Consider the following 15874-nt stretch of genomic DNA (forward strand, 5'->3'; position numbering starts at 1 on the left):
GACATACCACACAGATTGGGAGTCCAATGTTCTGAGTCTCTGCACAACTCAGTGTTTTTTCTTTTGCAGAATAACTTTATTTCAAATTTGAGAAACCTGTGTTTTCGTTTCTCTACTGATGGTAAATACTTTGTAACCTGTGTTGAAAAAAATCAACATCATCTTACTTACCATGTAAATGTTGGTTGTATATGAAACAAACAAGTTATTACACATAATTTAGTGTATTTTTTTTAATTAACACAGAAACATTCAAAACATTCCTAATTTTTAATCATACCAGCAATCCATTTTGAACTGGTAAAAGCTTACCGTAGTTTACCGGCATGGCAGCTCAACAAATATTGAATGCATATAACAGCGTTCTGATAAGATGAATGGCTTCTAGGATGGAATTTAACAGCATTATTTTATAGTCTCAAAGCTGAGAGCAGAAACATAAACATGTCAGCGTTAAACACCAGTTAACTAATTTCCACTGGTACCAGTCGGCTGCCTGAAATCCCATGGGGCTCAGTAAATAACAGTTCCATCACGTTGGACTGTCTAATTTTTATCCGCCATAACTTCCTCTCCAGTGATTTCCAAGCTGCTCCTAACAAGGCACAACTTAAATTTCACTGGCTCCAGGCACACACATCAGAAATTCAATAAACCTTGCACACTAAGAGAATAAACACGTTTACAGTTTACACGATTATTCTCACTGCAAACAATTAAAAACTGCACCACCTGCCCTTAAGGCCTAACTGGGATTCAACCTGAGCTAATTTAATTGTAGTGGGGGAAGCAGGCAGAATAAAAACTAAACAAATAAAAAAACAAACATATGATGAGATAAGGAAACTAGTCCGCCCAAAGGGCAACACCCACATCTTCTGCCAGGATGGACAAGACAAAATGAAAACCCCAAAATAAACCAAATTAATTAATTCAATCCAATTCAAATGAATCACATTGGAGTTCAGTAACTTTCTGAGGAACTAATAGCAGTGCTATGGTAACATCATTCCGTTATTTACAGTATCAGCACTGATTAGCTGCTTGTCTTTTAATGTTCTTGGTCTGGAAAATTGCAATGTCTGTAGGAAAGAAGAATTTCCCTTCAGCGATAAATAAAGGAATTCTGATCTGATCTGATCTGAACTTACCTATAGAGCAGCCTACTGAAATGCAAATACAACACAATGAAAACCTTCATTAAAAAAGCACAAAAAGAGTGTGTGTTCAGAGTCTTCAGTCAAACTTCTCAGTTTGGGTGCTTTTTAAAAGCTGAAACACGTTGGAAACTCAGGTTCACATGTGAAGTGAAGTTCAAACGTCAAAGTGTCTTTTTGTCGTTCAGAACAGACGCACTAATAGACAGGAGTTGTTTCTTCATAAACAGCTTTAAGGTGGACTTCTTCTTTCTTTGATATTGGATGTGAACCTGCAAGGAAAACAAAGTTTAATTCAAGAAAACAAAAATGAAACAAAACTGCTGTCAAGACTCTAAACATGAGATACAAGAACGTGTTGTGCCATGTGCCCATCATGAACGTGTTGAGACATGATTTAAACGTACCTCTCTTGGACATGAGTTTGGTGCGACTCCTCCAAAAAAGCAGAATGTGAGCAAAAATACCAACCAAAAGCGTGCAGAAAACAGCAACAGTAACAGCAGCAACAGTCCATCTAATGGAGACCCCTGAAAAAGACGACAGACAGTTAATGTCCTCAGCAGGCTAGAGAACACTGTGGCTCATCGACACCACTTTGTTGGATGGTTCAGGTTCAGGTTCAGGTTCAGGCTACTTTATTTGTACCCATATGCAGATCTGCTTCGCAGTTTTGAAAGTGCATGTCATCCGTCACACACAATTCCTCACACTAGAGTCAACAGAATTGACGACACACACCAAAAGGACAAGAGATACAATACAATACAAAAAATTAAAAGGCAAAAGTGCTCTAGTGATAATCAAAATGTTATATACATTAGAAAAACCCTTTGATAAAAAAGAAGCTAAATGATAAATAAAAATAAATAAAACTGATAAATAAGTAAATAAAGACTTAGAAACACTGTCTGAAGTACTGTGGCAGAGCTTGTTTAAAAGTGAAATGGCATCGTGAACGTAGCTGTTTATTTATATTTATGTAATTCTGAGTCAATAATTGTAAAGGTATTTAAAAGACGGCATACATCGTACAGATTGTTGAGTTACTGGACTTCGTTGCTAGTCAGTTTGTCCATAACTAATATCATGTTGGAACATAAAGGTGTCCACAAGTGCACCTGGCACCAGGACACCCTCGGTCACAGGCCATTGGTCGACTTTGCATACTTGTACATGTCAGCGGATCTGCGGTCATATGAACTGGACACTCGTGTCAAGAAAGGCGCGGAGCTGTCAACTGATCACCACCTGCTGACTTAGATCAGGTGGCAGGGGGATGCCTGACAGACCCCCCACACCTAAACAATCACTGAGGGTTTTCTGGGAACACCTGGCTGAGGACCCTGTCAGGATGGTCTTCAACTCCCAGCCAAGGTGGGCTCTCCCATCACTTGGGCCAAAGTCCCTGAGGGAGTTAAAAACTTCACATCCACGAGGCCTCGGGGGTGAATGAGATCCTGAATTTCTCAAGACTGTGGATGTTGAAGGGCTGTCATGACTGACACGCCTCTATAGTATTCACTGGGCATCATCATCATCTTCATCAGATGTATTCACCATAGTTTGTTTGTGTTCACTCTCAACACACAGCAGATTTCAGAAAACAAATAAAACATGATATGAATAAAACAACACGACTGAAGAAGACTCTCACCTGGCTTTGGAGCTGCACCTGTGAAGACAAGGAGACAAGGAGACATCACTCACAGAGGACAGTTACAGGATCACAGGTCTGACAGTGTGATGAGTTTTAAAACAATTCAAAAGTAAACTGAATAAAATAACATGACTGAAGAAGACTCTCACCACTGATATAAACATAAGTCTCGGCCTTAGTCTGACGGCTGATTTCCTCCTGTGTGACCACACAGCGATAGTTGTCGGTCTTGGTCACAGTTGCGAGGAGGATCACGTTGAAATGGTCTCCACTCTTTGTGACCTCTCGTTCTTTGTCAGGAAGGACGTTTCCAGCACTGTTCTGCCACTTTACTGTTGGCTCTGGATGAGCATTGAGAACCTCACACAGCAGCAGAGACCAGTCCTTCGTGTGATGAAGTATTCTGACATACGGCTCATAAGCAGCACCTGTGAACATGGAGTAAACAGACAGTCAGTGACACGTCACTACAGACGATTACAGGACGACAACATTGTGAGGTTTTTGTTCTTCCCTTCTGCTTGTAAATGAGGATTACAGAGTGTTGAAGGAGAAGAAAAGTTTGACTGAATCCTCCCTGCATTGTTTCATACAACGTGAGATTTCAAACATCTCTAACTTCTATCAAATAAAAACTGCAAACTCAAGAATATTTTCAGTAAACGAGCTGACACCTTTACCTGTTTGATGAAAACACTCACCAACAACAAGCTCAATGTCAAACATCTGAGGTGGCTGAAGAAAGGGAAAGTCACAGGTGTACGCTCCTGTGTCAGCCACCTTCGCATTTATGATCTTTATGGAGGCGTCGCCGTTCTTCAGTTCGTCTTCAAAATGGAAGACGCGACCTTTGAACTGCTCGTCTTGACCATGATAGCTGTTATTGTCATGAGTGCCTGCTTCATACAGGAACACCTCCTTCTGACCATCTTTCCTCCAGTCAAAGCGCTGTCCTGTCAGGTCCTCCTTGGTGCTGAGGGAACAGGGTAGAAGAGCCTCATCGCCTTCATGTACGACGACTCGCACTGGAAGATAAACACACGTATGAATCAGAGTGTTTACATGCAGAGCGATCAAGTGAAGACGAAGACAAATCAACTGCTGATAAAACATGAAACTTTTCTTGGTCATTGAGCTCGTTTACTGAAATGCCCTCTAGACTGCACATCTGCTCACATTTGCCTTTTTAAAACCCATATTTCTGTTTTCTAAGCCTGACGCTTCACATCATCATCACACATCAGTGATTAATAACATTTAACTCCGTCTTCTGTCCACGACACACACAAAGAAGAAGGAAGAGGAAACGAGAGCGACAAGTGAACCTGATCTGAAAGTCAAACTTCATTCAGTTCACACTGTGATACATCTCGTCATTCCTAAGGTCATGTCTTCTTGTTTTTCTTCCATTCATGTTTCATGCTTCCTGTTTTATTGTGAAAACGTCCCTCGCCCTCATTAAATTCACCTGTGCCTCATTATCCTTCTCTCTTGTGTATTTAGTGTGTGTTTCTCCTCCTCTCTTTGCCAGTTCGTCTTTGTACCTCAGTGTCAAACGTTCCTGCAGTCTTCTGACTCCCAGTGATCTGTTTTCCCGGCTTTAGGATTGTTTCTTCTCCTTTGCCTTGCGGACTGACTGTCGTCTACTGAACCCCTTTGGCAGGTAAACCGTGTTTGTTTGAAACCCAAACTGTTTCTTGGAGTCGCGCTTTTGAGTCCTGCTTTTGTGGAGTACCAGTCGTAACACACTGATGTTAGTCCAGCAGGAACAAAGACAATATCTGACAATTATCTGAAACGTCTTGATGTTTATGTCAGGATTCATAATGTTCTTTGCCCATTAAGTCTCTGAATGTTCATGAACTGGAGAACACACACACTGTTGTTTTCATCTTCAGTGTGAACTTCATGCTGGACTTTAACTCAGCTGTGCTGTCAGCTGCCAAACACTGAGCTGCAGTGAATCAGGTGGAAAGAAGCTGCATTTGTCCCCACGTGTTTGTCAAAAAGCTCAGCTTCATGTTTTCTGTTCTCGTGGAGCAGACGTGTCTCTGGTTGAACGACTTGGGGCTCTAAAGGGCCTTCGAGGTGTTTTCATGCTGATCCTCAGGATCAGACTGCAGCAGACTTTTAGAAATCTCTTACTGGGTTTGTGTGTGAAGCTCACTTTGTAGCTGACAGGCTGAAACATTTTACACTTGTGCAGATGTCTTCAGCACAGTTTGCTTTGTGTTCACCCTCAACACAGCAGATCATTTAAAACTAATAAAACATGATGTGAAGAAAACCACATGACTGAAGAAGACTCACCTGAGAGACGAACATCAATCTCAGCCTCAGTCTGATGGCTGATGTCCTCCTGTGTGACCACACAGCTGAAGTTGTCTGTCTTGGTCACAGTGGTGAGGAGGACCACACTGAAATGGTCTCCACACTTTGTGACATCTCGTTCTTTATCAGGAAGTTTGTTTCCTGCGCTGTCCTGCCACTTTACTGTTGGCTCTGGACGAGCACTGAGGACTTTACACTGCAGCAGGGCCCAGGTCTCTGACTGATGAAGAATTTTAACAGACGGCTTTGCAGCAGCTGTGAACATGGTGTAAACAGACAGTCAGTGACACATCACTACAGACGCTCATGGGAACAAAGATTTCACTGGAGTGTTTGAGTGCTTTGTTTGATTTTCTCAAACAGGAAGTTGAGTGTTGGCAGGTTTCTATGACTAAAACCTTGACTGGATAATCATCACTGATTCTTTTTTGCTGAAACACTTTCAGCAAACCAGTCGCTTCAGTAAACGAGCTGACACCTTTACCTGTTTGATGAAAACACTCACCAACAACAAGCTCAATGAGGAACGTTTGACCCTCATGACGTGGAAAAACACAGGTGTAGTTTCCACTGTCAGCCACCGTCGTCTGTCTGATGGTTATGGAGGCATCACCGTTCTTCAGTTTGTCTTCAAAATGGAAGACACGACCTTTGAACTGCTCGTCTTGACCTTGACGGCCGTTATTGTAATGAGAGCCTGCATCATACAGGAACACCTCCTTCTGACCATCTTTCTTCCAGTCAAAGAGCTTTAGTGTCAGGTCCTCCTTGGTGCTGAGGGAACAGGGTAGAACAGCCTCATCGCCTTCAGGTACGACGACTCGCACTGGAAGATAAACACACGTATGAATCAGAGTGTTTACATGCAGAGCGATCAAGTGAAGACGAAGACAAATCAACTGCTGATAAAACATGAAACTTTTCTTGGTCATTGAGCTCGTTTATTGCTTTGTCCCTACATGTAAACTTTTGAGTTAAAGTTGCAGCTACAATGAATCAGCTGACTCTTCCCTCTGCTGCTGCTGGTCCAAAGCCCTTCACATTCATACAGAACACAGGAGAAAATAAAGCCGCACTGAAAGGATTAAATATTGAAAGTCTTAAATATTTGTGGGTTATGACAGTAAATGAACAGTCTTTAGGTTTTGGACAAAAGAGACAAGTCGAAGACGTCGCTCTGCCTTCTTTGGCAGATTAACTGGTAATGAGAGTAAGAATCTGTTGAAGACCTGCTCAGCTGTTCTCGTCCTCAGCCTGTCACCGCCTCCAAAACCCAACTTCAGCCGCGGCCCGGGCGGGTCTCGTGCGTCCCGTGCGCGCGCATCAGCCGCGGCCCGGGCGGGTCTCGTGCGTCCCGTGCGCGCGCATCAGAAATGCCAGGATGTTTTTTTCCGCTCGCGCTCACCGCTCTTGACTTGTATTGTGTGCAAGCGCGTGAATTTGACGTGCACGTATGTTGATCGTCGTTACACGTAATGATGCTCCTGTTGTCTGACACCAAACGGAGAATTAAAACACTTTGTTCAGTCATGTGATTTTTCCAGTTCAAAGTGTTTAACAATAATCCGCATTACGGTCCCAGCACCATGGTAACCACCACCTGAAGGAGGCTGCTGTGTGGGGAGGACCAGGTGTCCACATGGACTAAATCAATTATAATCTACAGTCTGTACTAATGGTTACAGGCTCACACTGTGCCGCTGGCCTTTTCCTACACTTTAACCCAAGTAGTCAACTTCCTCACTATGGGAGGTGACCGACCAGCGCTGTTGTGTGGTGCTGACATACACGAACAACAGACATGAACTTTCTTACCGTATTTCAGTTCAATAGCAATTCCAGACAGAACGAGGTGACAGAAACACCAGAACAGAAGCTCCTCAGTCGTCCTCTGGAGTCCCACCATTTTGACCATGAAGTTGGCGACGATGAAAAGCTAACGTCACGTTAACTGTTATTATCTGTTTGAAGGTAAATGTCCCGAATAAACCGGCCAGCTGACAGCTGCTGAACACAAAGGAATACAACGCGACATTTAAAGACGTTAGCAGTTGACACGAATAACCGTAACTTTTAATCATAAACTATTCGGGTCCAAATCGAAAGTAAATACGCAACGCTTCTCACAGCTGTAACCCGAGTTCCATGAGTACGCGCGCAGGCTCCGCCTCGCCCCCTCCGGCAACTACGCAGTATAATTTACTGCTTAATCAGATTTTTGATACCTAAAATACGTTTTGCTCATTATTTTGCTTTAGTGGGGTTTTAGAATGTTTCTGATTGTAATGGAGTATTTTATGTGTGTTAGTATTTGATATATAGGAGACCTGTTTGGGTGGTTTTACTCAGAAAAGAACAAATAAGTTCTACTTTCTTTCACTTTATTACCTCCATTTACCTCCAAAGTGCAGACACAAACATAAGGGCAGATGAACAAAAGAAGCTTTAAGGAATAAACTCAAAGAAGAACAGAAGTAAACTTAAGGCGGCTGGGAGTCCAGGAGGTCCAAACAAAGATAAGAGTCCAAAATGGTAACTGGGCAGCTGGGAATAGTAATGTAATTAATGTCATTGTAATGTAATATAATTGTAATTAATGTAATGTAATGTAACTATTACTACTATTGTAGTAATAGTATTGTTGTAATGTAATTTCCCAGCCTGGGATCAATACAGCATATCTATCTATCCATCTATCTATCTATCTATCTCGATCAAAGAAATAATCCAATCCAAATGCAAACACGGGGTACACAGGGATGACAGAGAGCAAAGGAGCACAGAACATAGAGAAGTCATGATGATCTCTATATGTGAGTTAAAGAACACATCCTGATCAAAAATAATAATAAAAAATAATAGATTTCTCATGGTGGGGTTGGATGCCAAGGTAATGCCATCCAGTGCTGTCTGTGTGCTGTGATGGGCTCTAAAACCAGCCTGGAAATCCTCAGATAAACTGCTGTTATGTAGGAAGTCGCACAGCTGATGGGTTACTGCTGTCTCAGGGATCTTAGAGAGAAGAGGGGCTGAAACATTTTACACTTGTGCAGATGTCTTCAGCACAGTTTGCTTTGTGTTCACTCTCAACACAGCAGATCATTTAAAACTAATAAAACATGATGTGAATAAAACAACACGACTGAAAAAGAGGATTACAGAGTGTTGAAGGAGAAGAAAAGTTTGACTGAATCCTCCCTGCATTGTTTCATACAACGTGAGATTTGAAACATGTCTAAGTGTTAAAGTGATTCTCATGTCAGACACAGTGAAGACATGTGGACAGTCTGAAGTCATATTGTTTATGAACCAAATCAAAGCCAGTGGAGACAGAAGGTGAACCTAAATGTCATGTTCTTCATGTCCCAAGAGACCATGCAGTATAACTTGCTGCAGAATCAGTTATTTTAATTAATGCATGTGGAAATATGAATAAATATTTATTTTGTTAAACCACAGAGTTTCTAAAGAAGGAACTTGAGGGGGTGTGGACGGTCAGTCTTAAGAACTTATTAAGAAGGAAAATTGAAAGCCTCCTGTAGTCATACTGTGTGCTCCTCAGGGGTACAGGAACCATTTCTACTGGCAGAATTGGATGTATTGTATTCATTATTTGCATCTTTATTTATATTGTGATTGTCAGTTCAGTATTTAATAACCCAGAACGTGATTATGGTGTCTTTTGAACGCTGGAAATTATTTATTAGTCTCAGTGTTTCAGACCTGAAATGACTGACGTTTCGGACTGATCAGCTTCACATATGACAGAATGGAAATGAGGATAATTGATGTGTTTTCTAGCCGACACACAGTCAGTCCTGCTGTCTGGGACTGTTTTGCTTCACTTTTGCGTTACTTGTGAGGCGGAGCCCGCAGCAGTGAGGCGGAGCGCGCAGCAGTGAGGCGGAGCGCGCAGCAGTGGCTGTGAGACGACGTCCTTCTCTTCACAACACAGGAAGAGTTTGTGATCTGAAGTTATTCTTGTTAAACACTAACGTCTTAAAATATCGGGTTGCATCGCCTTGTGTCCAGCAGCTACCAGTTTATCAAGGACATTTACTGTCAAACAGGTAAAGATAGTTAGCTAACGTGACGTTAGCATCTCGACGTCACCGCAGGTAGCAGGTAGCTAGCAGCTAGCACCGACTCGTCTGTGAGCTTTGACTCCAGGACAACATGAAGAGGCTTCTGCTGTGGTGTTTCTGTGTCCTCGCATCGTCTGGAGTAACTGTTGGGAGTGAAAAAGGTAAGAAAGTTAATGTCTACTGCGTATCTTTTCAGTAGAAGCTGAAAACGCCATGAACGGTCACCTGTAGACGAGCTTGTGGCTCACCTGTGGTGTTTACCATAATGTTCCATTATTGTTGACGGCTGTCCAATAACTCGATGTTACTTTCAGCATCATAATACAACACAAACGTGGAAATTGGATGCTTATATTCGTGAAGAAATTAGTTGATATTAAGAGAAGTGTTAAACAACTTCCAGACCTGAAACTGAGAGGAGTAGAGAGTAGAGCTGCTAGCATGCTAGCGGTGTGGACGCTGTCTTTTCAGCAGCTTTTTGTTTTAGTGACAAAATAACCGCAAGAGAAAAAGACACAATCAGAGCTCCACGCAATAAAACCTCCATGTTTGAGCACAGCAGTGACGTGGAAATTGTAATATTATATTATTGAATAAACGCAGAGACGGATAGCCTCGCTGCGTGATGCCCCGGAAGCGGCTGCGCTCCTCCTGTAACACAAGTCTTTGGTGTTTATTTGGAGTAAATGAGTAGTTACATCGAGTAATAAAATCATCTGTAGAATAATCGGTTAATTAACTGTTGGTTAGCTGATATACACGTATGGGCGAGGTGCAGGCCTGTCTGTAGGCCTGTCCCCAGAGCGTGTAGACTGTTTGTGAATAGTTCCACTCCAAATGATTTTTTAATTACGCATTTATAAAGTTTGCTTCTCTGATTTCATTGGTTGTTTTGTGTGTATTGTCAGTCTCACAGATTGATTATTTTTCTCTGAATTGGGTTGACGTGTTGTGAACATCCAGGAAGGATAATTTACAACATGAATTGGTGTAAACAGTTGTTACTGTTTAATTTTCAGAAATTATCTCCTCTATCTTTTATCTTCCAGAGCGAGTCGTCGTACCTGAAGGCGATGATGCTGTTCTACCCTGTTCCCTCAGCACCAAGGAGGACCTGACACGACAGGACTTTCTCTGGAGGAAAGATGATCAGAAGGAGGTGTTCCTGTATGAAGAAGGCCAACATTCCATTGGCGGCCGTGGAAGCCAAGATGGGCAGTTCAAAGGTCGCGTCTCCTATTTTGAAGACAAACTGAAGAACGGCGACGCCTCCATAAAGATCATAAATACGACGGTGGCTGACCGTGGAACATACACCTGTGTTTTTCCACTTCATGACCGTCAAACGTTCCTCATTGAGCTTGTTGTTGGTGAGTGTTTTGATTTCTTTAAACAGTTAATATCTTGTATGTCCAGCTGTCACTGCAGGTTTGACCCCAACTGTTCCTCGTCCACGTAAGCTTCACATGTACTTGCTGTAGTGCTGCATGAACTGTGAGGGCTCCACAAGCTGTGGTGACTCCACCCACAAACTGTGACATTTAAATAAAGTCTCTCCTGAGAAAGCGTGAAGTTTTGTGATGAAACATCAACAAGTTAGAAACAACTGCTGTGTGTTGATCAGTGTGGTGGCACAGCAGTGATATTAGTGTGAGAGCAGTAATACGTGGAACAAGATTATCATCATAGTACAGCAAATCTGAAGTTCGTTTGATGTCAAGAGTCAGCTTAATCCAACTCGGGGGTCATTCAGGGAATCCATGAGTCAGTTTGGTGACGTTTCCTGACCCATCACAAATGTGCTGTTTCCTCTTGCTTGTTTGGTAAAAAGTGAGCAGCTGCTGTTGGCTTTGGTGTTTTGTGACACTTGTTTATTTGAATACAGAAGGACAGCCGTCTTATCCGTCTGGAGGACATCATGCATTTGGTAATGTGTAATGTGCCTGTCTGTAGCTCTCAGATACGACTGCACTGGGCACATTTGTGGCTGTACGTTCAGCAAGCTCTTGTGGCTGCGGTGTTTCACAGTGCATTAAAAATCTGTTTTATTGACTCTTCTGCTTTACAGCACATCAGCACTGACTGCTGACTCCTCACTCATCTTCAGCTGCTGGTAGGCACCACAGGTAGCAGCAGATGTGGGCGATCTGGCCAAAAACCTCACATCACAATCTAAATTGTTATCTTTTTCACTAAGTAGTGAAATGTCAGTGATTGTCTGACTCTCATAGGTTCTTTTTAGTTCTGCTTAATTTTATTTTAGTGTTTAATCACAAACTGATCTACTCACCTTCACACACACACACACACACATTCCCCAGTATGGTGCAGAATGCATTTGCATCAACCAAGCTTAAAACGACAGCATCTTTGTTGTGCTTTATTGTTCTGCTCCTTATTGAAAATCATTAAAAATGACCAATAATTATCAGTATTGTCTGAAATGAAACCTTTAATCGTGATATTTGGCCGCGTCGCCCAGCTGTAGTTTGTGATGTGCCTGTTCAGTGGTGGTTTGTGTTTGTGCTGGTTTCAGTGACACGTCTGTTTTATCTCCTGACCTCAGCTGTGTTTTGTTGTTGTGTTTTTGACTTCCTTGCCTGAGCATGCAGCTCCCTCACTCAGCTTGAGAACAAGTTCATAAAGATTCACGTTTCTGTTTGTCTTACAGAATCAGTCGTCAAAGACCGATCAGGAGAAAACACAGGTGAGTCCTGATGTCACTGATCTCTACGTCCACAGTGTGTGTGTGTGTGTGTGTGTGTGTGTGTGTGTGTGCGTGCGTGCGTGCGGGCCTCAGTATCACTCAGTCCTTTCAATGCAGTAACCATCAGGTACCAGACAGGAAGTCGAGTGTTGAAGTCAACAAACTGCATCCCTTCACTCATTCAGGCTGACTGCATTCAGTCAAGCTTTGATTTGGTTCTCGACAGCCGTAAGGTCTCCACTGCTGTTAGAGTGGACGTAACATCTGGAACATTTTCTAAACAATGTGGTGATTAATCACTGGAAGCACCTGCGAGTCTGATTTCGATGGTGTTACTGATGTCTACATCTGCAGTGTTTCTCAGCTGCTGGGACACAAACACACTCAGAGTTCACTGTGATCCACTGATGTTCTGTGAGTCCACCAGCTGAGGCTCCTTCACTGCTGTGACTCCAGTTTTATTTCCTGTTACGAGGACTCTGACTGCTACAGGACTGTGTGTGTGAGTGAATGGACGTGTCGGGTGTCTGAGTGATGCAGTCGTAGTACACACACACACACACACACACACACACACACACACACACACACACTACGCAGCGCAGATGTAGAAATCGGTGACATCATGAGTCAAGACTGGCGACTGGTTTCTCCTGATTCGTCTTTGAAGGACGGACTTTGTGGGTCTAAAAGGTCCGTCAGCTGTTTGTCCCAGTTAAAAGTGGAAGATGTTTTCTTTGATATGAAGTTGTGATCAAAATGACCTTCATATTTGAGTTTAGTTTAATTAAAGTTGGTTAACATTTTTAATGTGTCAGTATGTTAGTGGAGGACTGCAGCCTTTTCCAGTATTTATAAATCGGTTGCTTGTTATTTGATTGAACTGCCGGCAGTGAAATGGTACAAATGTCCTCACAAGGTCTGCTACTTAACAGCTTCAGAAAGTTACTGATCAGCCTGGATGTCTGAGTTACCATTGTTGTGCACTAGTAGGAGCAATTTGGTTATTGGCAAAAGAGTCAATGATTATGGGAAATAATCATTAAAGCAAAAATCAGTGTGTGCTTTATACACATAAAAATCGGGGCACCACCCTGTCACCAGGGACCAATAGCCAAATTAATTAATAGGAAATAACAGTCTCTTAAGATTATGAAGGATGAATCCAAGCACTGTCATGAATTCAGCTGTTATTACAAGTACATTCACAATAACCACAGACAACGACAGGTTAGACTATAACATATCTGTGGAGGTTCTCAGTCATCCAGGTCATATTCACGCAAAGAGTTAAAGGCGTCTGGACTGTGTAGATAGGCTTGAAGATGTTTCGCTGCTAATCCAAGCAGCTTCATCAGTTCTGAAAACTGACTGGTGAGGAACCAATATATACCCCTCAGTGAGAGTGACTAAGTGAAACTAACTAAAGATCGGGTGCAGCTCAGAGCCAAGATGGCAATTGCCCATATAATGTGGCTGACGTGGCAAACAAAGACTACAAAGGCAAAGATCCTCGAGCGTCACGTGTCTCGCGAGGAGATTCGTGATCGCGTGCTCGGACTCATGCCCATGTAAAAATGTGTGAGAGAGATAAAGATAGAAGAGGAACTTAAACAATTAAGAACCCAGCAAAGATCACCACTTCAGTTCTTTTGAGTCTCACCCTATCACCACACAATAGCGGAGTCAGTAAACCGGAGTTTATCTGCTCAGATGTTGGTCTTTTAACCGGTGACGTGCAAGCTCATGGAACTGATGGATTTGGATGATCGGTAACAAAAATTAAATGAGTGTGGCACTTACAAGCGAAAGTCACACATTAGCAACTCTATGTTAATGCTGGTAACAAAATTAAATGATTGCAGCACATTTAAGTCAAAGAAAATCATGTGTAAATAAGCCTACTTTACACTTTCTCTGCCTTAATAATGCGTCTGCCTTAATAATGCCTCCGCCCAGACATAAGCCTTACTGTGAGTTGCTCCAGTCCTTCGGAGTTGGAAAATTAATAGTCCATTTAAACATTCGCCGCGTTGTCCTCAGCGGGGTGCTGGCGATCGGTTGTTTCGCTCCTTTGGTGATGCTGCATCTCACTATGTGTCCCTCGGCGGCAGCGAAGAAAATCACTGATGAAGAAAAACTAACTTTGTTTCATCCTTAAACAAAGTCGGCACGTGGCTCGTTAACGTGCGATCAGCTGATTGCAGCGATCCACATCGGCAGAAGGAAAAAGGAAAAGTTACAAAAAAACACAGCAGTCTGTTTCTCGGTCTGCGAGTTGAAACACTGTGACCTAGTCCCAGCCGAGTCAAGCGAGCATGAACTGATGAAGCCTCTTGGATGAGGTGAAATGTCTTCAAAGACAAATAACTAAGTCCAGTTGCATTCGATTGAATTTCCTTGAGATAACCATGACCTGGATGAATGAGAATATTCACAGGCTTACTGTGACCTAGGGTTTTAAAGTGATGATAATAATCAAACGTTTGACTGTTGCTCCCTTTCGGCAGCTGGACACCTCAGAGAGCCTTAAATAGCTCTCATTGTCACAGCAAGCACAGGGAAAAAAAAGCAGCGACTGAGGGTTGCAGTGAACTTTTATTACCTGAGTGACGTCACCTCGGACCCCTGTGGAGATGGCTGGCACACAGCCAATGTCTGTGCCGGTCCTGAGTTCGAATTCAAGATTTTATGACTAGGTGTACGTCTTGGGTGGGGGTCTCTAACGGTTCGTCACTCTAGCTCAGGTCCCTTTAGTTACATGTAGGCCTCTCTATTGTTCTCCAGAGCACATGGCCAGAGATCCCAACACCATTCAGTCAAAAGAACAGTTGGCTCATCGTTTCCCCATCAGCCTCTCAGATAGCCGCAACAGCTGATCATTAGCCTGATCTGCTGGACTGACTGTAGAAATGCTGATCTAGAGATCAGAAATATTTTATGTACAGTCTTGTGTCTGAAGTGTTTTGTGGTGCTCTGCAGGTCATTTCTGTGTTTCCAGCCGACCTTAATCAGCTTTTCTTTATGTTATGTTCACAGCTGCAGCTCCAAAGCCGTACATCACAATACTTGATGCCACAAAGGAAGGAGTACGGCTGCAGTGTGAGGCTGAAGCTGCTTCTCTCAGACCTGCAGTCTGGTGGCAGGACAGCACTGAAAAGATCCTTGATGCTGAGGAGCCTCAGGTCTCAGAAAAAGGAGGTCGTTACTACGTGACCCTCCTCATTACTGTGACCAAGAGCGACCACTTCAGCTGTGTGGTCGCACAGCGGGAAATTCACCATCAGGCGGCTGCTCAGACCTTCGTGCCCTTTTATGGTGAGATTTGTGGTTTGATCATCAGAATGTTGTTCATGTGTTATTGGTCTTCACAGGTTTTCAGACACCTTTAATTGTGTTGTGTGGTGTGTGTGTGTGTGTGTTATCAGTGTGCTGTGCATGATGTTACACTGTGAGGTTATCATCAGCTTTTTGTGATGTGTTTCAGAGGACTCGAGCAGCAAAGTCCTGACTGGATGGTTGGCTGGATTCTTTTTGGGAACAGCAGTTCTCGGTGCAGTTCTAGCTTTGCTCAGGTGTACAAAGTGCATCACTCTGAACTTTAATAAAGGTAAGTTTCATCATGTGTTGCATCAGCATCTCCAACGTGTGCAGACATCAACACAACAGACACTGTGACTGTCTCATGTCCAGAGTCTTGTCAGTTTTACTCTTCCCAGATGAGAACCAGTCTGTTGGTGTTGACATGAGGCCCCTGACTCAGACCTACTGACTGATCAAATTCAAGTAAATTAGGGACACACGATGAATATCAGTGATAAATCAATAATGAGGAATTTGCATTACTGGTTTTCATCCCATAATGAGATCATAGCTGATGAGTAGAACAAAAAAATGCAAAGTCAAATTGCTTTCAAGGTCATCAATTTGTCCT

At 42.8% G+C, this 15874-nt stretch overlaps 3 protein-coding genes across 5 annotated transcripts in view; 1 reads left to right on the top strand and 2 right to left on the bottom strand.

The window, feature by feature from the left end:
- The window catches only part of LOC124057033 (nuclear factor 7, ovary-like), a 546992-nt gene that overhangs the window by 350143 nt on the left and 180975 nt on the right, over nucleotides 1-15874 (bottom strand). The gene's annotated exons all lie outside the window — the stretch shown is intronic.
- Nucleotides 1-15874, top strand: part of LOC124057047 (butyrophilin subfamily 1 member A1-like) — a 36704-nt gene that overhangs the window by 16541 nt on the left and 4289 nt on the right. Inside the window, exons 1-5 of one of the 3 annotated variants that reach the window (XM_046385128.1) lie at nucleotides 9029-9394; nucleotides 10283-10603; nucleotides 11905-11940; nucleotides 14980-15258; nucleotides 15428-15550. In XM_046385128.1, the coding sequence (XP_046241084.1) occupies nucleotides 9325-9394; nucleotides 10283-10603; nucleotides 11905-11940; nucleotides 14980-15258; nucleotides 15428-15550 (829 nt within the window). In that variant the 5' untranslated portion in view covers nucleotides 9029-9324. Of the gene's footprint in view, nucleotides 1-9028; nucleotides 9395-10282; nucleotides 10604-11904; nucleotides 11941-14979; nucleotides 15259-15427; nucleotides 15551-15874 lie in introns of those variants that run through there. The other 2 variants (XM_046385129.1, XM_046385130.1) reach the window with 2 other exon arrangements.
- LOC124057027 (butyrophilin-like protein 2) lies at nucleotides 219-7311 on the bottom strand. Its single transcript, XM_046385093.1, has 8 exons — nucleotides 6964-7311; nucleotides 5654-5974; nucleotides 5128-5403; nucleotides 3519-3842; nucleotides 2967-3245; nucleotides 2815-2832; nucleotides 1565-1687; nucleotides 219-1429 (listed from the first exon to the last, which is right to left on the bottom strand). The coding sequence occupies exons 1-8, from the start codon at nucleotides 7061-7063 to the stop codon at nucleotides 1356-1358; spliced, it is 1515 nt and encodes a 504-aa protein (XP_046241049.1). The 5' UTR covers nucleotides 7064-7311; the 3' UTR covers nucleotides 219-1355.

Source organism: Scatophagus argus, chromosome 3 (assembly GCF_020382885.2).
Source record: "Scatophagus argus isolate fScaArg1 chromosome 3, fScaArg1.pri, whole genome shotgun sequence".
Lineage (NCBI taxonomy): Eukaryota > Metazoa > Chordata > Actinopteri > Scatophagidae > Scatophagus > Scatophagus argus.

What these genes read in the sequence shown, in the direction of transcription:
- LOC124057027 (XM_046385093.1), bottom strand. Translation starts at nt 7,063, where the DNA reads ATGGTCAAAATGGTGGGACTCCAGAGGACGACTGAGGAGCTTCTGTTC. An exon ending in CCTCATTGAGCTTGTTGTTG is followed by an intron (nt 5,404 to 5,653) that starts GTGAGTGTTTTC and finishes CCATGTTCACAG; the next exon opens with CTGCTGCAAAGCCGTCTGTT. An exon ending in TGACATTGAGCTTGTTGTTG is followed by an intron (nt 3,246 to 3,518) that starts GTGAGTGTTTTC and finishes CCATGTTCACAG; the next exon opens with GTGCTGCTTATGAGCCGTAT.